Here is a 27,233-nt window from a genome sequence, read left to right on the forward strand (position 1 = left end):
AAACAGTTGTGGTTACGAGTGGGTCCACAGATGTTTTTCCTACTCTCCTTGATGTACTTCATTATCACATCTTACTTTAAAAGTAGAAGGGTGCGAGGACTAGAAGATGGCTGTCCAAGTCCAAAGGAAGACCTGCTACCGCAGGCTGATGCCAGCTAATCTGGCTAGAGCTTCCTGGAGGGGCTGTAGGCCCTACAGTCCTGGTTTCAGATGTTCTACTGGTGCAAGGAAGAAAGGAAAAGAGGGCAGGGAACGCTCACCATAAGCCAAAGGTTTCCTTTTGTTTCTGCAGCAGAGGAGGGCTGAAGACAAGCACCCCACAGGTGCCTCCCCTTCCCTTCTCTCCAAGAAGTCATTCCCCAACCCTGCTGGGTGCGGTCACAGCGCGTGGACACTCCCGAGAGCAAGCCCAGTACACACCTCAAGCAGCGTCTGAATGAACAACGAAGGGTCTGGGCGCCCGTGGCTCATGTTTATAATCCTAGCTACTCGAGATGCTGAGATCTGAGGGTCGAGGTTAGCTTGGGCCGGGAAGCCGTGATTCAAGCGGTAGAGCAAGGTCCTGAGTTCAAGTCCTGACATCTTCCGGCACACCCTACTCCCCACCCCCACAAGGGGAACAAAGTAATGCCTGGGGATCCCAGGTCGTGACCAACACGAAGGACTAGTGAATTACCACGACCAGAGAGCCCAAGCAGCGTTTCTGCGCAGGCTCCACGAGCCCCGCAGCCAGCCTTTACCCGCCCCTTCCGGGGGCTTGCCGCGCGCCTGCGTCCAACGGCCCGGTGCTTTGTTGCGAAAGCGAGGGGGCGAGGTTCCGCGGAGCCGGCGCGCGGCGCGGCAGACGCGGCGGGCGGGGCGAAGGATGGAGGCGCTGGCGTCCGCTGGGACGGTTGGAGCTGCGCGTGCGGAGGTGGTCTTGTAGCCACCTGGGCCGGGAGGAGGAGGGCGGTGGCGGCCAGGCCATGGCGGGGGACGCCGTTCTCTGGGCTCCCTGAGGTGTGCCCCCTGAGGCCCCGGGGAGCCGCGTCCCATGGGCTCCCTGAGCAGCCGGGTGCTGCGCCACCCTGGGCGAGCCCGAGCCCAGCCGGAGATCGGCCCTGGGGCGGGGGGCTCGCTTCGGAGGCCCGAGCCTGGCGGCGAGCCTGCGGGCTTCTGTTACTGCCCGGGCAGCCGCAAGCGCAAGCGGAGCAGCGGGGCCTTCTGCTACTGTCACCCCGACTCGGAGACCGACGAGGAGGAGGAAGAGGGCGACGAGCAGCAGCGGCTCCTCAACACCCCTCGAAGGTAGGTAGCCGGGGAGTGGGGGGGGGGGCTGAGCGACCCGCGCCCGCACCTGTTGGGCCTGGTGCGTGGACGCGGTGCGACGCCCTCCCCCGCGCCCCCCAGCTCGTTGCATGCCGACGTGCCCTTGAACCCGGTACGGGAGGGAGCTGGCCCCAGCCCGGTAGATCCGGAGGGTGGGGGCGCCGGGGGCTCCGCCTGGTAAACCACAGGACGCTGCGGGGGCGTTGTGTAAAACCTTCTGGAGGCTGCGACGCCAAGCCATCCTGGTGACCGCGACCGGCTGGTCTTCCCGGCTAACTAACACCTTTGCCTTCTCCGTGGGTAACTGCAGAATGAATTGTTTTGCATCCGGTTGCCCTAAATAAATTGTTTAGAGACGTACGTTGTATGTGAGATGGGCAACTTTATTTGTCTCTCCCTCAGAGGAGAAACCATTGCGGACCAGTTGTCCACAACCACGAAGGTGACGTTGATCAATAATGTGTATTTGTTCCTAATGAGGTCCAAAGTCTTTTCAAAGTCTGTTTCAAAACGCCTGCGGATCGGTGTAAGGCTATGCTGCAGCTTGCTTTTTTTGGAAGAAGAGTTGAAAAAAAAATAATTGCATGTGAACTAGAATGTAGTTTACAGTGAAAAAAAATCTTCACATAGAAGCTGGTTGACTGTGTTTATTTTAAAGGTCAAGGGAGTCACAGATGTAATTTTGCTACGCAAGCATTACATGGTGTAAAAAAAAAAGCAGGCACTAGAGATGTAGCAGTAAAAGTTAGCACTTAAGTGTCATAGATAAAAACGTAATAGTTTGTGCGGGTCATGAAGTGGCTCAAGTGGTAAGAGTGCTGCCTAGCAGTTTCAAGGCCCTGAGCTCAAACTTTAGTATTTCTTTTTTTTTTTCCATTTCTTTATTGTCAAAATGATGTACAGAGGGGTTAAAGTTTCATATGTAAGGAAGTGGGTATATTTCTTATCCAACTTGTTACCTCCTCCCTCATCTTCCCCCAAACCTTAGTATTTCTTTTAAAAAAAATCTTAATAGCTTGATTTATAAAACTTTCCATATGGGTTTTATGTATGAATGCTTATATTTATTTACAAAATGGACCTCTACTGTGAATATTTTCAGTAACTGTCTGGGGGAGGAAGAGGGCAACTATTGATACCACTGAGCCATACATATCATCACTATTTTGCACTGATTGGTTATTAGAGTCTCACTTTCTGTCCTGTTCAGCGGCAACTGGACTGAGGTTCATTCCCCCTATTTTAGGCTTTCCATCATAACTAGGATGACAGGAGCATATGCCCAGCTTCTTCTGTTAGGACTTTTCTGCCTGTTCTAGTCTGGGACTCTAGCCTGATCTCAGTCTCCCATGTAGCTAGGATGACAAATGTAGACCATCAGCACCCATCTTCAGTCACTTTTTTAGTCGATGTAGCATAATATTCAGAATTCAAATTCTGAGTTCGTATCTGTATTCTCCATGTACTATCCTTATTTTCTTCTTCATATGTAAAATGGAGATATTACCACCACCTTAGGGAGTTTCACAGCTTTAAAAGTGAACACAGTGTACAGTGTTTGGCCTGTATGCATTCAGTAAATTTGTCTCCTTAATGATGTCTTATCTATATAAAAGTTCATCCCTCTATAGTTTCTGAACATAGCCATCTCCAGTTCCTTTGCGTAATTGAATGGTGTATTTTTTTTAATCTTTCATTTTTTAACCACAGTGTCTTTAAGTAGGACCATATTTAAAGCATATACTTGGATGTTTGGGGGTTTGGGGGGTTTGTTTTTTTTTGCCAGTCCTGGGGACTGGACTCAGGGCCTGAGCACTGTCCCTGGCTTCTTTTTGCTCAAGGGTAGCACTCTACCACGGAGCCACAGCACTACTTCCGGACTTTTCTGTTTATATGGTGCTGAGGGCTTCATGCATGCTAGGAAAGCACACTACCGCTAAGCCATATTCCCAGCCCCTACTTGGGTCTTTTTTTTTTTTTTTTTTTTTTTTTTTTGGTCAGTCCTGGGCCTAAACTCAGGGCCTGAGTACTGTCCCTGGCTTCTTTTTTGCTCAAGGCTAGCACCCTCCCACTTGAGCCACAGCACCACTTCTGGCCATTTTCTACATATATGGTGCTGGGGAATCGAACCCAGGGCTTCATGTATACGAGGTGAGCACTCTTGCCACTAGGCCATATTCCCAGCCCTTGGGTCTTTTTATAGATTATCTAACCCAATATGGCAGTCTGTACCTTTTGACTAGTAGTTAGAACACATATTCAATATAATCATCGAAATATATACCAAAGCCCATTTGAAAACCACACAGTGATTTCAGTAGAGAAATTTTAATATAAATGTATTAATAAAGAATAGTAAATTTGCCATTTAGGGTAAAACACTGAAGAGATCGGTTACACTATATATATATACATATACATATTCTATACTATATATATACCATACTATACTATATATACTATACTATATATACTATACTATATATACTATAGTACATATTCTATACTATATATATATATATTATTCCAGACACAGTGGTACCTTCACAGCATTCATAGGCTGTAATCTTACTATTCACGGGCTGAGCTGTGAGGATCAAGTTTGAGGCCAGCCTAAACTAATAGAGCCCATTTCAGAAAGACAATAAATAAATAAATAAATAAATAAATAGAAATGGAGGAATAGAAATTATAGAGAGTGGCCACTTCTAGGGCTGAGCCAGAGCACCCAAGAAACAGACTTTAATAGGGCCTTCCATTCCCAAGCTAGGACTCACATGTTGTAAGAGGTTTGGTTGGTATAGTCTGCTGGATGGATTAAAAAATGATAAGTTTCGTGTGGATGGTAGGCTAAGACTGGAACCAGAAAACTGCCCACTGGGGTCCTGACAAAATTGTAGACCATCTGGGTCACATAGCTGAAGATAATACTTTTGTAGAAAAGTTTGCAAACCTGTAGGCTACACAGATAGATTGGAATGGAAAGCTTTTAAAGAAAATATGTATTGTGGGAGATCCCTGAGTTAATCTTGCAAAGCTGAAGCAGAAAGAAAATGTTAGGACTTGTAATTTTGTGTGTTGGCACCGATAAGATATACTGTGTGTGGCTGTCTCTTTGGCTCTCTTAACCAAAAGAAACTACCTCATGAAAAACTTTAGCTTCTAGGTCCACCTTCTGCCTCTTACCTTTGTTAACTGCATGTCTTGCTTTTACATTTCACATTAACATGACTTAAAATTCACACTGACAACCATATCTTCCGTGTTTTGTCTATAAATTATCTCCAAAAATTGAAATCTAGTGAACAGTATTTGTTTATATCTATATCTACATCTATAACTGTATATAACTCTATAATGATTGTTCACTAGTAGTAAACTAGGATTATAAACCTTATCTCATGTCACAACCCTTTGTTCAAAGGGAAACATTTCCTAACCTCATGGCTAAGTGAAACCATTTCTTACATCCCATCTAGTTCTTAAAGGCAAGCAGTTTTATTTGTATCTCATTTGGACAATGAGGGGAGTTTGTATTGTTTTTGTTTTTCCCCCCATATCTAACTGCCTTTTGTCCTCCGTGCGTAACAACAACAAAAAAAATTCATATCTTTAGTTCTTTCTGTCGTCTGAACCTGCTTCTAGTAGTTTCTTCTTTGTGTAGGAAGAGAGACTGACTTGAATATGAGGGGGTATGCTTTGTTTTAGAGCAAAGAATCTTAAACTTTCTTGGTTCATCCTTGGTGTCTTCATGGCCTCCTTGCTCCAAAAACAACCACTACACTACAAAAACCTCATAACTAGGTGTAGACATCTTAATAGTTGTAGGCATCTTAATGCCTGAAAGGTTGTTATATTTCCTTCAAATTAAAAAATATTCCACATGCCACTCTTGAGTTTGCTCTGATAGCTCCCGTGTTCTGGGAACATAGTTTGGGAACCTTAATTTAGGATGGATAATCGGGAGCTCACAGGATACTAGAAAGAGGATTGCTGTCTAAGGCACCAACACTTAATACCTTAGATATTCCTGAAGGTTTGTTCTAGTTCTTTCTGGGAAGGTTTTTTTTTTTTTTTTTTTTTTTTGGCCAGTCCTGGGCCTTGGACTCAGGGCCTGAGCACTGTCCCTGGCTTCTTTCCGCTCAAGGCTAGCACTCCGCCACTTGAGCCACAGCGCCGCTTCTGGCCGTTTTTCTGTATATGTGGTGCTGGGGAATCGAACCTAGGGCCTCGTGTATCCGAGGCAGGCACTCTTGCCACTAGGCTATCTCCCCAGCCCCTCTGGGAAGGTTTTGGGAAAAAAAAAATTTAACTGACATTTGAACTCAAGGCCTTGCACTCTTGCTTTAGCTTTTCTGCTGCAACTGGGACTCTACTACTGGGGCCACACTTCTGCTTCCTGTTGGGATCTTTGTGCTTAGATATCTGCACCCTGTTTTCATAGAGGGTGGGGGAAGCCATTAGGGAAGCAAGTTACCCCATTTCCTGCACCACTCCTGCCTCTTGTTTTCCTCTGAGACCATGTTCTTCCACTTGCTGCTAGGGTTCTGGAGAGCAAATAGCCTAATCACTGAGCCCTTCATATTTGGAGGGTTCACAGTCTTTCATTCTGGTTTATTTTCTAATCTCCAGATCCCTAGAAGTCTTTTAGCAAGTGATCTGCCCATCTCACATTTGTGCTGGTGTACACTAGATTGTTTTTATACTTTTATTCTCTAATGTGATTTAGGGAGAAACGGAGAACAAACATGCTTAAGTGCTATCAGGAACCAGACACTGTGTGGTCTCCCTTATTTTCACAATAATTCAGTGAAGTGGGTCATATTCATATCCTCTTTTTACAGCTGGGGTAATTGAGCTTTGTGAGACCTTATACTCAAGTTTGAAATATGAACTATTTCTTACTTTTGCTTTTCTTTTCCCTCTCCCTTGTTCTCTTCTTCTTCCTCTTCTCTCCTCCGTATCTCACCTCTGCTTTGAAAAAAAAAAAAAAAGAGTCCTGCTATGAAGCCCTGGCTGGCTTCTAACTTGCCCTTCTGCCTCAGCTGGGATTCTGGGTGTGAACCACCATGTCTGGCTTTTTGTTTTCTTTTTTATATCAGTGTCACAAGGTTGTGTAGGCTGGCTTGAATTCCAGGGCTTCAGTGGTTTTTCAGCCTCAGCCTTCCAAGTAGCAGTGACTACAGACATACACCATCACACATGATGGCTAGGTGTGCTTTTATTTGCTGGAAAGAGGTACTATATAGACCTGAAGCTTTTTTTTTCCCGGTCCTGGGGCTTGAACTCAGGGCCTGGGTGCTGTCCCTAAACCTCTTTGTGCTCAAGGCTGGTGCTCTACCACTTGAGCCACAAAGCCACTTCCATCTTATTCTGAGGACTTTATTGGAGATAAGAGTCTCATGGACTTGCCTGCTCTGGCTGGCTTCAAACTGTGATCCTAAGATCTCTGCTTCCTGAGTAGCTACGATTATAGGCATGAGCCATGGCACCTGGCGTGAAACAATTATCTTTTAAAAGAAATTTAATTTTTTTAACTAGTTTAAGGAGGGAAGGTGGAAGAAAAATGAGGGAGTAGGTAACAAGTTTGACAAGAAATGTACTCACTACCTTATATATGTAACTGCAACCCCTCTGTACATCATCTTGACAATAAAAAATATATGTATATGTGTGTGTATATATACACACACATATATATAGAGAACAACTTTAAGGGAGTTTATACAATGATGGATGTTCCCTGGAATTAACTGAAATATTTATGCTTCATAAAATGTGCTAAAAGAAAGTTTAAAGTTTTTTTTTTCTTCTTTTTTTTTTGTTTACATATTCTACTCACCTCAGTCACCGGCTCCTTATCTACTCACCTCAATCACGGGCTCCTCAGCTCTGTGCTCTACTTGCTACCCTTTTTCTTATTTATTGGTCATCTTGAGCTCTTAAGTATTGATTCTCAAGCTGCTTCTTCTTCTTTTTTTTTTTTTTTGATGATACTAGGGTTTGAACTCAAGGCCTTACCACTAGTTAAGCAGGCTATCCACCACCTCAGCCATACCCTTAACCCTTTTTACTTTGAGTTGTTTTTAAATAGAGTCTTAAATTTATACCTGGGCCAGCCTGGACCATCATCCTCCTTATTTATACTTCCTACATAGCTAGGATGCCAAGTACATACCACCATGCCTAGCTTTTATTAATTTGAGATAAAGGTCTTACAAAGTTTTGCCCAGGCTGGCCTTGAATTGCAATTCTTTGATCTCTGTCTCCCAAATAGCTAGTATTACAGGCACGAGTCAGAGTACAACTCTCAACTTTTAAAAAATGTCCTCTTTAAATTAAATCTTAAGCAGAAACCAGCATGCTTGCACATGTACTAGTAACTGCTGCTGCTCTGGGTGGAGTTAGGTAGAATGTTCAGAGTTCACTGCTCTAGCCTCCTAAGATGCTTCTCCCTTGATCACAGTTTTGTAAACCTTTAAGACTGCAAACGGATTATTTGTCCAGTGGAAGAAAAATAATTTAAAGCTAGTTTTAACTAGTTCCCACTGAAATAAGCTTGAATACAATTTATTCTAATAATTATTTGGATGAGAGATTTTCATTCTTTTTTTTTGTCAGTCCTGGGCCTTGGACTCATGGCCTGAGCACTGTCCCTGGCTTCTTTTTGCTCAAGGCTAGCACTCATGCCACTTGAGCCACAGCGCCACTTCTGGCCGTTTTCTATATACATGTGGTGCTGGGGAATTGAACCCAGGGCTTCATGTATATGAGGCAAGCACTCTTGCCACTAGGCCATATTCCCAGCCCTAGAATTTTCATTCTTGTTCTCTATTTTCTAGATGTGTAGCAGATTATATTACCATTGTTTGGGATCTCCAGTAGCATTACTTTCTAAATAAGGAAATAAGCAAAAAATCAATTTTCTTCTAATTTATTGGCTATGTTATTAATTCAGAAATCAAATCTTTATAAAAGGTGTAGAGAGAACAATCTCCTAGACATCAACATTTGTCTCTCTGTGAACTAGAGTACTTCAGAGACAACCACTTAAAGACATGAACAGACTTGAACATGTAATATCCCCCATCCTTTTCCACAGTGGATAAGTTGACACTAATAGAAACCGAACAAAAGGAATTTTTGAAATATGTGCCAAATCAGTAAAACATTCATTTTATTTGTTTTTGTGGAGGTATAAATAGAACCTACAGCCTCAAGTATACAGTACAAGTACTCTGCCACCCCTAGCCCAAAACATTCATTTTTATATATAACTTTTACATTTCTCTTACAGGAAAAAATTAAAGAGTACATCCAAATATATTTATCAAACATTATTTTTGAATGGTGAAAACAGTGATATTAAGATTTGTGCTCTAGGTGAAGAATGGAGCTTACACAAAATATATTTATGTCAAGTAAGTATTGTATTTCTCTATTAAAGGAACCAGGGTAGTTACTTAAAGAAACTCAAACTATTTACAAAAGATTATGTCTTTCATCAGAGGAGGAGAAAAATCTCTGATGAAAGACATCTTTAGTAGAAAGATAACAAATAATGTTAGCAAATAGTTTGGTGTTTGGTCTAGGAAACATATTACAATGTTTTGCCTTTGATAAGCTGCTTAATTTTGAAGCTTTGTGTTAAGATGGAAAAATGGATAAAAATCTTTAAAGATAGTTATTTTGCGATTATCCAAGATAGACATATTCCTAGGAAATGCTTCTTTGTTGTTCAGTTTGAATGAGAATATGAAATTCTTGACACTCTTTCTCTGTCATGAAAATCTGGTTAGGTTAATAACAACTCAGGCTGTCATTTAGTTGATAAATATATTCAACTTAATTATAATGCTTTAATTTTTTTTTTTTTTTTTTTGGCCAGTCATGGGCCTTGGACTCAGGGCCTGAGCACTGTCCCTGGCTTCTTCCCGCTCAAGGCTAGCACTCTGCCACTTGAGCCACAGCGCCACTTCTGGCCGTTTTCTGTATATGTGGTGCTGGGGAATCGAACCTAGGGCCTCGTGTATCCGAGGCAGGCACTCTTGCCACTAGGCTATATCCCCAGCCCTAATGCTTTAATTTTTAACAAGTTTTTTTTGGTTTAAATGTAGTTCAGGGAATATACCAGAATCCTGGTCTTTATGGGTTTATATCTTTTTTGAAACCTCTGAAAGGAAAAGAAATATTCTCAACGTGTGGGTGAGAATGCCTCTGTTGTTGAAGCCATGTGATTCAGTTAAAAGCCCTCTTCAGGTAGAAATAATGTCTGTTGTTTACTGCTATAGTCACAGTGCCTTCAGTATAAAATTGGCACTCTATAAGCTGCAGGTTCCACATTTGCAGACACAAAAATACTTGGACAAAAGAAAATTGGATCTGTACTGTCATAATTCCCTTAAAGAGTATAACAACTTTTGCCAAGTGCCAGTGGCTCACACTTGTAATCCTAGCAGACTCAGGAAGCTAAGATCTGAGGATACTGATTCAAAGCCAGCTGGAGAAAGAAAGTCCCTGAGATCTTTATCTCTAATTAACTACCAATAAGCCTAAAGTGGAACTGTGGCTCAAGTGGTACAGCACTAGCTTAGAGCAAAAAAGCTCAGGCTGTGAGTTCAGGCCCCAAGACTGACACACATACACACAAAAAGACTATAACAGCTATAGCATTCACATTATATTAGGTATTATTAGTACTTGACAGATGATTAAAAGTCTACAAGAAGATATATAGATAGATTATATGCAAGCATTAGGGACATGAGATCTGTGGACTTTGATATCTGCAGGGGTCCTGGAGCCAATGCTCTGATCTCAGTTTTATGAAGTAGAGGATGAGAAATGCTCCTCTTAATTGAAATTGAATTGATTTAGTGAAAATCATTCCTTTGTGTCACTGTAAGTTCTCAGTAAAACATTTTCAATAATCTAACTAATATTTGATCTAAAGTGCTCTACTTGTAATTATGATGGATGCTACTTGAAAAGTAAAGATTTCACTCAATCTTGTAAATTTTCTAGAAGTTAGGTCCCCTTAGGACTTTCCCTTGTTAGATAAAAACTAAACTTTGGGTTTTCCCTAATTTATCTGGGAACATCCTTTCAATGCTAACTGGGGATTGGTCTGGACCGTCTGTAGTCTCTGAGGCATGGTGAGAATTCAGTAGTTTGAGGATTTGAAGTCATTTCTCCTCAGTGCACTGTCATTATCCACCTTGTATCTTGTGTATTTGGGAGAAATAGTTTTTAAAAAGTATGGTAGAGATTCTGAGCTTGAATTTTTAACCTTATAAGGAAGAAAACCATGTAATACACCAAAAGTTGTTTTAACTAAACAAAACAATACAGGAAAATTATGACAGTCTAGGAATCTAATTCACATAGTAATTTAAGAATTTGGTGGGCTGGGAATATGACCTAGTGGCAAGAGTGCTTGCCTTGTATACATGAAGCCCTGGGTTCAATTCCCCAGCACCACATATATAGAAAATGGCCAGAAGTGGTGCTCTGGCTCAAGTGGCAGAGTGCTAAGCCTTGAGCAAAAAGAAGCCTGGGACAGTGCTCAGGCCCTGAGTTCAAGCCCCAGGACTGGCAATATATAAATAAATAACGTAATAAAAAAAAGGGGGGGGCAAAAAAAAAAGAATTTGGCTTAGTTTTTTGTCAATCATGGGGCTTTAGCTCAGGGCCTGGGTTCTGTTCCTGAGCTTTTTTGATCAAGGCTAGTTCTACCACTTGGAGCCACAATGTCACTTCTGGTTTTCTGGTAGTTTCTTGGAGATAATAGTTTCATGGACTTACCTGCCTCCACTAGCTTCAAGCCATGATCCTCATATCTCATATCTCCTGAGTAGCCAGGATTAGAGGCATGAGCCACCAATACCTAGCTCTTAGTTTTTGATAAGATAGTAAATAAATATGTATAAATAAATAAAATGTGTATTTCAATATTCGTTTCTTTTTCCTCCTATATGTCTTGAGATTATATGGTAGATTAGTTCTAATAGAATAGCTTCTTGGAGTTAGAAATGGGAAAATAATTTAGAAGGCAAAGTACTAATCATTGGCTTTTTTTTTTTAAGTCTGGCTACTTTTCTAGTATGTTTAGTGGATCTTGGAAAGAATCCAGCATGAATAGTATTGAACTGGAGATTCCTGACCAGAACATTGATATAGAAGGTACTACCTCCATAATTTCTATTATGCAAAAATTGTAAAATGACCTTTTTGTTCTGGCCTGGTTGTTGTGCTAGGGCTTGAACTCGGGGTCTGGTTGGGCACTGTCCCTTAGCTTTGAGCCACACCTCTACTTCTTACATTTGGGAGTAAGGGAGGCTCATTTTTAACATCTGAGGTTGATAATTTTGTCACAGTTTTATCAGTGCTGTTCCTCCTGTTCTTATTTAGTAATGTGAACCTTACCAGTGTGTTTATATATCTTCATATCTGTATCAGCCTGGGATATGGAGAATGGAGGGAGAGGGAAAGAAAAGTATAACCACTTTTAAAAATTATGTACTAAGGACTGGGGAGGTACCTCAATCATAGAGCCACTTGCTTGCCATGCACTGGCCCAGAGTTCCATTATTTAAATTCTTTAAAAATAATTTAAAAGGGCTGGGAATATGGCCTAGTGGTAGAGTGCTCACCTCGTATACATGAAGCCCTGGGTTCAATTCTCCAGCACCACATATATAGAAAAAGCCAGAAGTGGCGCTGTGGCTCAAGTGGTGGAGTACTAGCCTTGAGCAAAAAGAAGCCAGGGGCAGTGCTCAGGCCCTGAGTCCAAGCCCAGGACTGGCAACAAAAAAAAAACACTCACAGTGGCTGGGGATATGGCCTAGTGGCAAGAGTGCTTGCCTTATATACATGAAGCCCTGGGTTCAATTCCCCAGCACCACATATACAGAAAATGGCCAGAAGTGGTGCTGTGGCTCAAGTGGCAGAGTGCTAGCCTTGAGCAAAAAGAAGCCAGGGACAGTGCTCTGGCCCTGAGTCCAAGGCCCAGGACTGGCAAAAATAAATAAATAAATAAATAAATAATAAAAATAAAAATGATCTTTACTAAAGGTACAAAATGTTATCGTAGAGCTTTGAAGTTCCCTTAGTTAAGTGGTAGAAGCCTCCTGGGTTAATGTGAGATGTCAGAGCAGTTTGCTGAGTCTACAGTCAGATTATTTCTGTTCCAAGAGGGCTCCTGCCCCCTTCTTAGATAGTCCAGGTGGAGGTACCCATTGCCCAGCACATCATTTTTTTTTTTTTTTTTTGCCAGTCCTGGGGCTTGGACTCAAGGCCTGAGCACTGTCCCTGGCTTCCTTTTGCTCAAGGCTTGTACTCTAACCACATGAGCCACAGCGCCACTTCTGGCCTTTTCTGCTTATGTGGTGCTGAGGAATTGAACCCAGGGCTTCATACATGCAAGGCGAGCACTCTACCGCTAAGCCATATTCCCAGCCCCTGTCCAGCACATTTTTGAGAATGTTTACAGGGCAAACCATATGGATGGGGCAATGGAGAGAGAGCAGTCAGAATTTGGGCCTTAGCATGGCACAGATGGGATCAAGAGCTGTACCACATTCTTCCAGGAGCTAAACACTGAAAGAGGCAGAGTTAAGATTATCCTAAACCTGTGTTCTTGTACTTGATAGTTGGTCTGCTCAGGAGTATCTTATAAGACTTCTTCCAGGAGTATCTTAATCCTAACCATTAATGTCAAAGTTGGATAGAGAAGAATGCAGCTACATTTGGTAGCATAAATAAATTTACAACATTGCTATATTAGCACCATCAATCAGGGACCATTGCTACAATTTTAATTAATGATACACTCATTGTTTTGTATAAATACCAGACTTAGATAAATGTCTTTGTGTGTGAAAACAGTTGTTGTTGTTGCAGTGATCTTATACATACTTTTGTTATTTCATTCTACATGTGCATGTATGCTTGCAGCACTGCAGGTTGCATTTGGATCGCTGTATCGAGATGATGTCTTAATAAAGCCCAGTCGAGTCGTGGCCATTTTGGCAGCAGCTTCCATGCTGCAGTTGGTAAGTTGCCCATTATCAAAAAACAAGATCGGGCTGGGAATATGGCCTAATGGCAAGAGTGCTTGCCTCATATACATGAAGCCCTGGGTTGGATTCCCCAGTACCACATATATAGAAAAAGCCAGAAGTGGTGTTGTGACTCAAGTGGCAAAGTGCTGCCTTGAGCAAAAGAAGCCAGGAACAGTGCTCAGGCCCTGAGTCCAAGGCCCAGGACTGGCAAAAAAACCACACACACACACACACACAAAAAGCAAGATCTTACATAGTGTAGCTTTGTTTCCACATATCTCTCCCAAAAGAAAAATTTTTATTTAAAAGTTCAAATTTTGGGGGCTGGGAATGTGGCTTAGTGGTAGAGTGCTTGCCCAGCATGCATGAAACCCTGGGTTCAATTCCTCAGCACTACATATATTTAAAAAGGCCAGAAGTGGCACTGTGGCTCAAGAGGTAGAGTGCTAGCCTTGCAGAAAGAAGCCAGGGACAGTGCTCAGGCCCTGAGTCCAAGCCTCAGAACTGGCCAAAAAAAAAAAAAGTTTAAATTTTGAAGTTTACTTTTAAAGTTTAAATTTATTTAAATAAAAAACTTCTTGACAAATTTCAAAATAAAAATGAAATAAACGTACCACTTGGTATAAGTCATTTAAAATGTTCAGCCAAAATCAATTTATTACAGCTGGGGGAGGTTTGATGACTGTGTTAAATAAATGCAAGTCATTTCAATATAGCTATCTTATTATGACAACAATGTGGAAAAAAATTATTTGTCTGAATTTACCTGTCATTTGCAGGTATCTGCATAAATTAGTTACCTTATTAAGCAGATTATGATAGTGTAGTTCATGGATTCAAGAAACAGATACTACTATAAGTTTTTTAATTATGAAATATGTATAAACTGCATGTATATATTGTAATCTAAGAATGACATTCACTCAACAAAAGTGTATCAAGCATTGTGTCAAACTAGGAATATAGATACAAAGGTAAATTAAGGTGGAGACCCTAAATAAGTACATATCAATTAAAATATGTACTTTCTGCCTTCCAGGAAGTGTTTGTGGAAGGGTTGATATACAAACTTAAATGGAAAATAATGTTATTTTTCTATTTAGTGTTATAGTGTCATAAATATAGGATTAAAGGCTGGGGATATGGCCTAGTGGCAAGAGCGCTTGCCTCGTATACATGAGGCCCTGGGTTCAATTCCCCAGCACCACGTATACAGAAAATGGCCAGAAGTGGCGCTGTGACTCAAGTGGCAGAGTGCTAGCCTTGAGCAAAAAGAAGCCAGGGACAGTGCTCAGGCCCTGAGTCCAAGGCCCAGGACTGGCCAAAATAAATAAATAAATAAATAAATAAATAAATAAATAAATAAAGGATTTAGTGCAGCCATATACCAAGTTGATGTCACACAAGGAGTTTATGTTCCCAGATTGTCTTGAAAGTTAAAATCTGTTTATCTGGGCTGGGAATATGGCCTAGTGGCAAGAGTGCTTGCCTCCTACACATGAAGCTCTCGGTTCGATTCCCCAGCACCACATACATGGAAAACGGCCAGAAGGGGCGCTGTGGCTCAGGTGGCAGAGTGCTAACCTTGAGCAGGAAGAAGCCAGGGAGAGGGTGCTCAGGCCCCGAGTCCAAGGCCCAGGACTGGCAAAAAAAAAAAAAAAAAAAATCTGTTTATCTTGCAAACTATGAACAGAAGGGAATAAACAGAGCAAACTAAGTCCTAGAGATGTAAAGTGATGGAAAATTAAAGAATTTAGAAGGAGCGCACCATGGCTCAATTGCCAACGTTAGAATGGTTGGAGAGAGGCGAAATACGTCCCTCTGCACATTTTAAGTAGGGAAAAGGTATGTTTTAGAGTGAGTTCTTCAGAAATAATAGGTGAAGGATAGATTGAAGAAAAGGTGAGCACAACCTTAGAGACCAAAACCTATTGCAGTTGTCCTAGGTGGCATTTACATTAAGGTAGTAGCAATAATCATGGAGAGGCCAGTCTAATTCCGTGCAAGAAGTGTGTGTGTATGTCTCTCTTTATTTCTTCCTACTTTAATGCTGAAATACTAAAACAAATCCTTGCTAAAACTTAGAAGTAGTAAACAATGGAGAGGAAAAAATGGATATCTAACAGATTAAGCAGAGATACTCCTTTGGATGTCTAGATGTTAAGAGGAATAAACAACCTCCAGGTAAGTTTAGAAAGCAGGTGGAGTCAGTTTTATTTTAATCTTTTTCCATTAATTTGATATCTATTTACTGATTTATTTGAAAGAATTAGTTAATAGCTTTCTGATTATCCTTTGACACCATTTAACTTTTTAAATATTTTGGTCCTTTCAGTGTTTATTTCCAATTAAGTATATAAATTATTTTTTAACAGTTTTGCCCTAAATCCACTTTCTGCCTTATTTATTATATTTACTAACTCTAGTAATGTACTTGCATGATGAGTATATTCCAGACTTGAATGTATAGTGACAATATTCTTCCCATACATTAAATTCAATTCATTTGAAACCTCTACAAGCATTTTAAGTTAAATTTTAATATCAGTTTAAAACTATAATATACTTCTTTTAGGGACATCTTTTATAACTGATGGGTGTTTTAAACTTCAGCAAACACCTTGTGCTAATTTGTATTGTCTACTTGTCTAGTCCATCACATGGTTAGCTATGTAGAGAATTTCTAATTAAAACGCAGATACAAGAGACAAAGTGCAGGTGAAGAAATTTGCAGAGGTCTTGGGGAAATCCTCAGAGGGACAAGTAGCATATAGAGAATCCATATCCATCTTACTGCCTTGCTGCTTTTTACACTTCCACTTTTCACTTCCAAGATTTTTTTTCCAGTATTTTTATCGGACGTAGGGGGAAAAAACTTAGGCTTGCTGCACTTAATGAGTTTTCTTTCCTTCCTTAAAAAAAAACAAAACTTTTTAATATATAAGAACACATGTCAGAACTAATTTTCCCCAAGTGAAATGGGCCTTTCCAGTGCTTATTTATATTTACAGGATGGTTTAATACAGCAGTGTGGTGAGACAATGAAGGAAACAATTAATGTGAAAACTGTATGTGGCTATTACACATCAGCAGGGACCTATGGATTAGATTCTGTAAAGAAAAAGTGAGTTACTTTTCTTGTTTTTCTTCCCATCCCACTTCTGGGAATTTGGTTGCTTTGGTTTCTTAAGCGAATGTAATAAGAAAGAATTGAGGAAAAAAAAGAATAGGGATAGCATTTTGTTACTTAAGAAGCTTTGTTTTTTCTTTTCAACTAGCTAGTAAACTCAAAATTTATCTGTAAGAGATTGTGGGTGGAGTGTAAATGGTTATGAAGCCTGTAGTCACTATTTTTTCTGTTAAAATTCTTTAAGGAATAGGTGTAATGGATATTGTTAATAGAACAGTGGCATACTTTTCACTCTTGAGAATTGCCCTATTCATTTTTCTAGTTTAAAGAAGGTTATAGAAATATATAAGAGCCTTTGTAAACTATTTAACACAACTTAGTCTTAATTAAAAATTATCTCAATATAAAGTAAATATACCCTTTAAAAAATACTGACAAAAGCAATACTAAACTTAGATTATTAAGCTAAAAATTATGAGCATGGCTTAGCAAGCTTAATATTCTGTTTTGATTTTTACTATAAGATGTATTCAATACATTGTAAGTACATAACATACACTATAATTATTACATCTTATCATTTTAGGTGCCTTGAGTGGCTTCTGAACAATTTAATGACTCACCAGAATGTTGACCTTTTCAAAGAACTGAGGTATTTAAATTTTAAATCACTTTATAATTGTCCTAAAATAATGCTTTTTTTTTTTTTTTTTTTTTTTTTTTTGCCAGTCCTGGGGCTTGAAATCAGGGCCTGAGCACTGTCCCTGGCTTTGTTTGGCTCAAGGCTAGCACTTGAGCCACAGCACCACTTCTGGCCTTTTCTATATATGTGGTGCTGAGGAATCAAACCCAGGGTTTCATATATACAAGGCAAGCACTCTTGCCACTAGGCCATATTCCCAGCCCAATAATGCTTTCTATTTGTTTAAATGTGAAAGGTAGTTTTGTAGAACACAAAAATATTTGTTAAAAAGTAATTAAGCCGAATGCTTAAGCCGAATGCTGGGTATAATCCTAACTACTTGGGAGGCTGATATCTGATGATCACTGTTCAAAGCCAGTCCAGGTAGGAAGTTCTATGAGACTCTTATCTCCAATTAATCACCTAAAAATCCATATGTGAAACTGATGGCCTATGGGATGGAACACTAGCTTTGAGCTAAAAAACTCAGAGACAGTGCCCAGGTCATAAGTTCAAGTCCCAGGACTGGCACACACACAAAAAAAAGCTGGGTATTGGTGACTCACGCCTGTAATCCTAGCTAGTCAGGAGGCTGAGATGTGAGGATTACGGTTTGAGGTCTAAAGCCAGCCCTGGCAGGAAAGTCTCTGAGAATCTTATCTACAATTAACCAGCAGAAAACCAGAAGTGGCACTGTGGCCCAAAGTGGTAGAGAGCTAGCCTTAGGCAAAAAGAGCTCAGACACAGGGCTCAGGCCCTGAGTGGCAAACCCCACAACACACACACACAAAAGGTAATCAAGTTAATGAAAGGTATCGTAACCATATCCATGAACTAAAGAAATGTCACACAAATGTAATTTCTCTTTATAAATGCTAAAATGTGGGGTAGGAAGGAGGAAATGAGAGTAAAAGAGGGAACAGATGTTACTAAACAAAAGGAAAGTAATGTACATATCACCCGAAATGGAAGAAATGGTTTTATTTAGTTTGTAGACTTTGTAAGCTAGGTAGAGTAAAATGATAATTTTCATCATTGTGAAGGTTTAAAATGCGTACTGTGAAATATATGTAGTAACTTAAACTCAATAAAAAAAAGGAAAAATGCTAAAACATATTGTTTTAACAAAACATGGATTGCTATAGAAAATGTTCAAGTTCTGCTAGGCTGTTGGAAAATCAAAGTTAATATTGTGAAAACCATCTTTAGCCTGGGGATGGGGGCACACACTCCCAATCCCAGTACTCAAGAGGACAAGGCAGAGGGCTTGAGTTTGAGTCCAGTGGAGACTGCATGGTAAATTTCAGGACAGACTAGGCTAATAGGGTAAGAGCTTGGCTCAAATGAATGAATGAATGAATATCAACTCTATCTAGTCAGACAGTAGTGACTAATAACTGTAATAATAGCTACTTGAGATGCTACAATTTGGGAAGTTCAAGTTTTGAAGCCATTTGGGGCAGAAAAAAAAAATGTTCTCATATTCCCAACTGATAGTTGGGCTTGATGGGATGCACCTGTAATCCTAGCACAGTGGGAAGCCTAAAGTAGGTGGATTGTGGTCCAGGCACATACCTAGGTGGGCAATGACATCTTTGACAATAACTAGCACAATAAAAGGTTGGAGTGAGCCAGTGCCTACGTGGCAAGCATGAGGCCTTGAGTTTGAGCTCCAGTACTGCACATCTCCCCAAAACAAAATCCACTTTATCTTACTGGAATTATACTTGAGGAAAAGTTGTTAGAAATTGTTTGCTAAAATAGCTGGGCTTCCATTGGCTCATGCCTATGACTTGCTACTCAAGAGCCTGAGATCTGAGGATCAAGGTTTGAGGCCAACTGGATCAAATAAATAAGAAAGACTTATCTCAGCCGAAAGTAGAAGTGTGGCTCAAGTGTAAAATCACCAGCTTTGAGCAAAAAAGCTAAGTCAGACCATGAAACCCTGAGTTCAAGCCCCAGTACTGGTACCCCTCTCCAAAAAAAGTTTTTGCTAAAACTAATGAAGTTAAATTCATAATTAAATTGGTCTTTTGAATTATGTGCTTTTCATTCATAGTCCCTTCAGTGCCCCTGTGTACTGAAGTACACTTTGAGAACTATAAAGGATACAGAGAGTGTTGTGTCGTTTTTTTCTGCTGTCAGGGAGCTTTTTTGGAGTAATGAGGCTAGGATACCTGTGCTAAGTATGACAGAGTCAGTTGGAATGAACTTTATAAAGGGTAGAGTGTTAGTAAAAGGTTTTAATGACAAGAGTCTGTTGCAATCTAATGGAAACGTATGAAGCAAACACCTCACATTTCATAACTTCTTATAGTGTCAGTTGTGGTGGTGGTAGTCTGTGTGTGTGCAGGCCAGTCTTGGGGCTTGAACTCAGAGCTTTGGTGCTGTCCCTGAGATATTTTGCTAGCTCTCTATCACTTGAACCATCGTTTCACTTCCAGGTTTTTCATGTGTGGTTAATTAGGAGATCAGAGTCTCACAGACTTTTCTGGCTTTGAACCTCAAACTTGATCCTCAGGTCTCAACCTCCTGAGTAGGATTACAGGTGTGAGCCACTGGCACCCAGCTTGCTTTTTTTTTTTTTTTTTAATATGGAACTGTAGGGATGGTAGGCAACACAGAAGGCGGCCATTTAGCCCAAACATGCTGAAAGTTACCTGGGTTTAACTGGATTACTATATCAGCACACTTGCTGCATTGTTGTGTTCATATATTGTTAGCTGATTCTTTGTCTTGTGCAAAAAGACTACTATTTTGAATACTACATTTTCAAATTGTTTATTTACCAGAGTCCTTTAATTTGTACATGAACATAAGCTCACTTCTCTGTTTTATCTTTCCCAGTATAAATGTCATGCAACAGCTCATTGGTTCATCTAATTTATTTGTGATGCAAGTGGAGATGGATGTATATACAGCTCTAAAAAAGGTATAATATATACATGGCTATTCACATCACATTGCTTTGTTATAAGTATTATTATTATGAAAAACAAAAAATAGTGGCTAGTGATGAAGGGATGTTTATGAATGTTAAAAAGGTAAAGTAAATACAGTGACTCCTTTTTTATCTTATACTGGAGTTGTGTTCTAGTACAGCCCTTATCAACTGAAAATATTGTCAAAAATGCACTTAATATACTTAACCTACTAAACATCATAGCCTTGCCTACCTTAAGCATGCTGAGAGCATTTACCTTAGCCTGTAGTTGAGCAAAATCATGTAACACACATCCTGTTAGATGAAGTGTTAGGTACCTCATGTAATTTACTGAACATTGTAATGCATGTAAAAACCAAAATGGTTGTGGGTACACTTTCGTGGGCACACTTTCATACAAAATTGAAAATATCCTAAACCAAGTGATCACAAGTTGGAGACCATCTACGAAAACATTTTAAAAAACTTGTTCATAGTAATTCATCAGTGGGTTTTGTTTGTTTGTATTTTGAGACAGAGTCTGGCTTTGTAGACTAGACTGGCTTCCAACTCAAAACCTCTTGCCTCAACCTCATACACCTGACATATGATTGATTTTAACTCTGTTCTGCGTACTTCACTAGCTCAAGAATATTTTTCTTGCCAGGTGCTGATGGCTCACACCTGCAATCCTAGCTACTCAGGAAGCTGAGATGTGAGGATTTCGGTTCAAAGCCACCCCAGGCAGTAAAGTCTGTGAGACTCTTACCTCCAATTAACCGCCAGAAAACTGGAAGTGACACTGTAGTTCAAGTGGTAGAGGGTTGGCCTTGAGCTGAAGAGCTCAGAGATACCGCCCAGGCCCAGGGTTCAAGCCTCACGACAAACAACAAAAAAAATTTTCTTGGCTGGGCACCAGTAGCTCATGCCTGTAATTCTAACTATTTAAGGAGGCTAAGATTGAGGATCCTGTTTCAAAGCCACCCTAAGCAGGAAAAGTCCATGAGACTTGTTTTTTTAACATGGTGTAAAAGGATTTTTTTTAATTTAAATTTGATTGTAAAGGTAATGTACAGAAGTGATGTACAGTTACATAAGTAAGGTAACAAGTGCATTTTTAAAGTGTTACTCCCTCTATTATTTCCTCCCCCTTACCTCTCCTCGGTGACTCCCCTCCTCCCCAAGTTGTAAAGTTCTTATCCAACATAGTCTAGTGAGTATCACTGTTGAATTGATTCACCTTTTGTCCCACTATTCTCTCCAATTATAGAAAAAGCTGGAAGTGGCACTGTGGCTCAAGTGGTAGAGTGCTAGCCTTAAACAAAAACGATCTCAGGGACAGCACCCAAGCCCAGTCAGAGTTTGAGCTTCAGGACCAGCAAAAAAAAAAAAGTTTTTTCTTTTTCTTCACAGAATTGTTTCAGTAACAGACATGTTATTTACATAATCAGAAATGTATTGGGCTGGGAATATGGCCTAGTGGTAGAGTGCTTGCCTTGTATACATGAGGCCCCTGGTTCTTTTCCTCAGCACCTTGGACCCCGAGTCCAAGCCCCAGGACTGGCAAAAAATAAAAATAAAAAAGAAATGAATTATCTTAGAGAGTTTAAATTTTTATATGGTTTTTAGGGATGTTTTTAAAGTTGTTCTGTAGATGATTGAATAATGAACTTTTTGCACATAATTTTTCTAGGTAAAAGTACAAGTTTGTTTTAGAGGTCTGTACTTCAGGCATGTTCCCTTCATTTTTTGAAAGGTTTCAGCATATTTTAACCTAATTTTATTTCACAACTCCAAAGAAACAAATCTGCCACTACTCTTTTATTATAGATGGTAAAATTCAGAATCCTTACAATTACTAAGTTGCAGACTTGAGGCAGAAGCCAGGTAGTGTGAGTTCCAGTCCACTGCTCCTTTCCCACTACAGAATTTTGCCTTTTGCCTCTTGTCTACATTTAACACAGTTGGGAAACTAGCAAATGAAACACCTCATTATATAGAGATGAGATTTCATTAGTTTTTCCTTAGGAAAGTTTAAGGTCTGTGCTGTTCAGTCTTTAAGAAAATAGTAACACTGGAAACCTGATGGAAAAATGAATGATTTGATTGGTATTTCTAAAACTGCCCCTTAAGATGGGCAAAAATTGGAAAGAAGAGGGTTAAAAAGATTTATTTGTATGATGTAACTTGATTTCTGTGCTATTTTGCAATTTGGATGTATTGAAAAAGTGAAGATGCTGAAAGAAAATAGTAGACAGTCCATTTCTATCTCAGAGCCATAGTGGCATTCATTCTTTCTGTTGTTGTTACTGCTTTTAAGCTAAACAGTGCTAATATTTGCATGGTCCCTACTCTGTGCCAAGCACCATACTAAATGTGCTGCACGTAATTTTTTCAGTATTCTATGAGACCTATAGAAATAGGGTAATTTGTTTAGCTACAAAGTGCCAGATCTGGAACTTAAAATTCGGTGTTCTGGACTACTCATCATACTTTTTCAAAAGGCTGTAAAACAGAGACATTCCTTTGCTCAATTTCTTCATTTTATACTACACTTACGAACTATGAGTGAGATTGAGATGTTAGTAGAATCATTAATATAAAATTACTAATGTAATCTATACAAAAATATTTCCACATTTTATACAGTAAGGTGTGTTTGTGATCATAAATCCTTTTCAGAATGTATCTTACTTGGGCTGGGAATATGGCCTAGTGGTAAAGTGCTCGCCTTGTATACATGAAGCCCTGGGTTCGATTCCTCAGTACCACATAAACAGAAAAAAACAAAAGTGGCGCTGTGGTTCAGGTGGTAGAGTGCTAGCCTTGAGCAAAAAGAAGCCAGGGACAGTGCTCAGGACCTGAGTTCAAGCCCCAGGATTGGCAAAAAAACAAAACAAGAAATAATCTTACTTATATGTATCCAGTTATCATGGGGCTTTGATTAATGCTATGACGAATTTAAAGCTTGTAACCATGTCATATAGTAATTCATTTTTAAGATGCTAGTAAAATGGAAACAATTTTTAGGTATTAATCTTTAAAGGTGAGAGTGATTTTAAAATTTAGTCATAAAATGGTAAAATTTTGTCATTTTTTTTTTAACTTAGTGGATGTTTCTTCAACTGGTGCCTTCTTGGAATGGGTCTTTGAAACAGCTTTTGACAGAAACAGATGTTTGGTTTTCTAAGTGGAAAAAAGGTATGGCTTAAAATTTTGTTTATACTTTATGATTTTATAAATTTGAATTTATTAAAACCAGGTCCTGACTTGTTTATTAATTTTAGAGCTGGAGAGGACATGAGCCATTATTTAACTCAGCTTTCTGTTTACAATGGGGACATTTAAGGATAGAGAAGCAGAATGCCTTATCCAATATTACTCCCTAAACCCTCTTTATGCTCAGATCCTCCCAAATGATTATTTCCTCTCTCATATCACCAAAGATCATGGTGATTGCATTTGTCTTTTGTGTGACCATTTGAGTTTTCCCTAGTAAACCATTTCTTAGCTTCCAGGCAACCATGCTTAATATGGGGACCTCTGGTCAGGCTTCTGTGTGTCACTAACACAAATATTGAATTTGATATGTACAAGACAATATACATTTTTGTGGGGAGAGCTTCTATATCTTTCATCAGATTCTTAGTAGAGACCATCTAAAATTGGCTTAGATCAGCAGTTGTAAAGTCTTATCTGAGTAGAAGGGAATATAGTATACAATATCTTATTTTACTTTGCTAAAACTAATCTTAAAAATGTAGTGTCCCTCAGGTAAAAAGTAGATAAATCATTACTCTTAGTTTTTTGTCAGTCATGAGGCTTGAACTCGGGGCCTGGGTGCTGTCCCTAAGCCTTTTTGTTCAAGGCTAACATTCTCTCAGTTTGAGCCACAGCACTACTTCCAGTTTTCTGGTGATTAATTAAAGATGAAAGTCTCAACTTTTCTGCCTGAGCTGGCTTTGAACTGCAATCCTCAGATCTCAGCCTCCTGAGTAGCTAGGATTATAAGCATGAACCACTGGTGCCCAAAGTTTTATGATATTTTTTAGTTCACTGTCATTTTTTATCCACACATGGCCACCTTTTTAATTTTAATAATATATTGAGCCTCCGTGAACAGATCTTCATTTAGCGTCAGTTTGTTTTTTCTTTACATTTCTTGTCATATTTATTACACCCTCCCTCATTTTTCTTTCCCTTCCCTAGTTCAGGTAAGACATATATACAATATCCAGTGTATCCAAAAATGTAGACAGTAGCCACATGGGGTGTGCCAAAGGAAGTTCACTTAGTACATTAAACATAACGACAACAATAAAATCCTCCTGTTTCCTTCTCTTGGAGTTCATTTTGCTTAGCCTCTTAACATCAGTTTGCTCATGTGCTTTGAGTTCATCTGCCTATCCCCAACCACTATCTTGAATATGTGTTTATTATTTTTTTGCTTTAAACAAAATAATGTTATCTTATTATGCACACTTGTCTTAACATATACAGCCTAGTTGTATACTAACAAGCTGACATTCTGTAAGCCTAGTTCCTGATTTTCAGCTTATTCCCCCACAGGACACATTTGCCCACTGTGGCTTACTGCAAGTTAGAATGATGGCATTACTGCGTGCAGAGTAGGGAAGTGATGTCCAGTGAGCTCCTGGGGCAGCAAGAGCAGCACAGCACCTCTGACACACAGCACTTTGCATCAGTTGTACACATCTCACTGTGCACCCAGTATTCAGTTCCTGAGAACTGAAGAGATTAAATAGCTCTGTGTTTATTGGTTAAATGTTTCCTCTCTTGAAATTTCTCTTCAGATCTTTCTCCTATTTTAATATCAGATTTGTCTCAATGATTTTATGTTTTTTTGATAGCCATCTTTTGTGATAATTATGTTTTGTGCTTCTGTTTCGAAGGTTGTCCTTTAAGTTTCTTAAAATGTCTTCTGGTTAATAGAAATTCTTTTTTTTTTTTGGCCAGTCCTGGGCCTTGGACTCAGGGCCTGAGCACTGTCCCTGGCTTCTTCCTGCTCAAGGCTAGCACTCTGCCACCTGAGCCACAGCACCCCTTCTGGCCGTTTTCCATATATGTGGTGCTGGGGAATCGAACTGAGAGCTTCATGTGTTGGAGGCAAGCACTCTTGCCACTAGGCCATATTCCCAGCCCCTTAATAGAAATTCTTAATTTTAAAATATAGCACTTGGGCTGGGAATGTGGTAGAGTGATAGAGTGCTTGCCTAGCATGCACGAAGGCCTAGGTTCGATTCCTCAGTACCACATAAACAGAAAAAGCCAGAAGAGTAGAACTGTGGCTCAAGAGGTAGAATGCTAGCCTTGAGCAAAAAGAAGCCAGGGATAGCGCTCAGGCCCTGAGTTCCAACCCTTAGGACTGTCCAAAAACAAAACAATACAAAACAAAATAAAATATTCTTTGTGTCTTTTGTAAAAACTATAAGTATTTTATATAATCAGGTTTCTTTGTTCTGAGAAAAATAAATTGGTTTTCCCTTGGTTTCCTTGAAGAATAAAATACTTTGTATCTTAAATTATATTTTAGTGTTTACATCATGGCAATTTAACCCATACTAGGAAAATTATAGAGGGAGAATTTAAGTGACAACCTCAGATAAAGGGGAAAGAGTGAGGAGGGTGGAAAAGTGAAGCAGACAGAAGGATCTCCATAGAATCTCTAGAGGCTAGGTCAATGTTGACAGAACCCTAGCCCAGTTAGAGAATAGGATCTGTGATCTGTCTAGTTTTCGCATCCTATAGTCTTCTCCTCAGCTTCAGCATGTAACAGAAAACAGTGTGTCAAGAAGGGTATTCTGGCCAGGAGCAGGTGACTCACACAGTTATTCAGGAGACTTAGACCAAGCTGGACTTAAAGATTGGCTCAAGTAGTAGTGCATCAGCCTAGCAGGTGCCAGGCTGAGTTCAACTCTAGTACCAAAAGGAAAAGTGTATGTCTAATGTCCTTGTTTTTTTTTTTTTTTGGCCAGTCCTGGGCCTTGGACTCAGGGCCTGAGCACTGTCCCTGGCTTCTTCCCGCTCAAGGCTAGCACTCTGCCACTTGAGCCACAGCGCCGCTTCTGGCCGTTTTCTGTATATGTGGTGCTGGGGAATCGAACCTAGGGTCTCGTGTATCCGAGGCAGGCACTCTTGCCACTAGGCTATATCCCCAGCCCCTGTCCTTGTTTTTTTGTAAGGACTTTATAGCATCATTTTAAAAGTGAGGCATAAAAAATAACTTGTCCTTTTACCCATTTTATGTGTGTGTACATACATATATACATATAACTCTTAAATTTCTTTATTAGACTTTTCAGTTATTTATGGATCAGGACAAAAGAAGCAATAGAAACTTTGAAAGTTTTCTACACAATTGTTTTTGCCTAGTTTGTCCTGTTAGTGTGTCCAAATGCTAACCATCAAGAAAAACTTAAATTTAGCTTTTGGCTTTTAGGAATTCTTGGAAAAGTAAATAATTCTGGAATTAGGTTTCTATAACTCATATGATAGAGAACCAGTAAGAGACCCTACTGGTATTCTCAGTACACCCCCACAGAATTGGCACATTTCATTTAATGTAGAAGTTTGAATTCATCATTATTTTTTAAAAGATGTAAATCTAGTCACATGTCTATGACATAAATGATCAAAGTTAATTGTTCAAAAGAGTATGCTACTGCTTATTTGCTTTGATTGACTTTTGGGAGTGTCAGGAATCAAGAAAACTTATGAGATAAAAATTTGAGAGTTGAGCTGGGCGCCAGTGACTCACGCCTATTATCCTAGCTACTCAGGCTGCTGAGATCTGAGGATCACAGTTTGAAGCCAATCTGGACCAAAATGTCCCTGAGACACTTAACTCCAAGAAAACACTTATCTTCCAGACACTTAGCTCCCAGAAAACTCGAAGTGGTGCTATGGCTCAAAAGTGATAGAGTGCTAGCTAGCCTTGAGTGAAAAAGCCCAGGAACAGTGCCCAGGCCCTGAGTTCAAGCCCCACAACCAACAAAAAAAAATTAATTAATAAAAAAATTTGAGAACTGGATATGGTAGTAGTACATACCTGTAATCCCAGCACTTCCTGCTCCCAGCTGGCAGCAGGAAGATTGAGAGTTCAAAGCT

General features: G+C 39.8%; 1 protein-coding gene across 2 annotated transcripts in view; it reads left to right on the forward strand.

Moving 5' to 3' along the window:
• The first annotated feature begins 817 nt into the window (after window positions 1–817).
• The window catches only part of Gmcl1 (germ cell-less 1, spermatogenesis associated), a 46,228-nt gene continuing 19,812 nt past the window's right edge, over window positions 818–27,233 (forward strand). Inside the window, exons 1-8 of one of the 2 annotated variants that reach the window (XM_048352671.1) lie at window positions 818–1,287; window positions 8,606–8,729; window positions 11,394–11,490; window positions 13,264–13,361; window positions 16,382–16,494; window positions 17,087–17,152; window positions 20,030–20,114; window positions 23,216–23,306. In XM_048352671.1, coding sequence (XP_048208628.1) covers window positions 1,034–1,287; window positions 8,606–8,729; window positions 11,394–11,490; window positions 13,264–13,361; window positions 16,382–16,494; window positions 17,087–17,152; window positions 20,030–20,114; window positions 23,216–23,306 — 928 coding nt within the window. In that variant the 5' untranslated portion in view covers window positions 818–1,033. The remainder of the gene's footprint in view (window positions 1,288–8,605; window positions 8,730–11,393; window positions 11,491–13,263; window positions 13,362–16,381; window positions 16,495–17,086; window positions 17,153–20,029; window positions 20,115–23,215; window positions 23,307–27,233) is intronic. The other variant, XM_048352670.1, reaches the window with a different exon arrangement.

The sequence above is a fragment of the Perognathus longimembris genome, chromosome 8 (genome assembly GCF_023159225.1).
Source record: "Perognathus longimembris pacificus isolate PPM17 chromosome 8, ASM2315922v1, whole genome shotgun sequence".
Classification (NCBI taxonomy): Eukaryota; Metazoa; Chordata; class Mammalia; order Rodentia; family Heteromyidae; genus Perognathus; species Perognathus longimembris.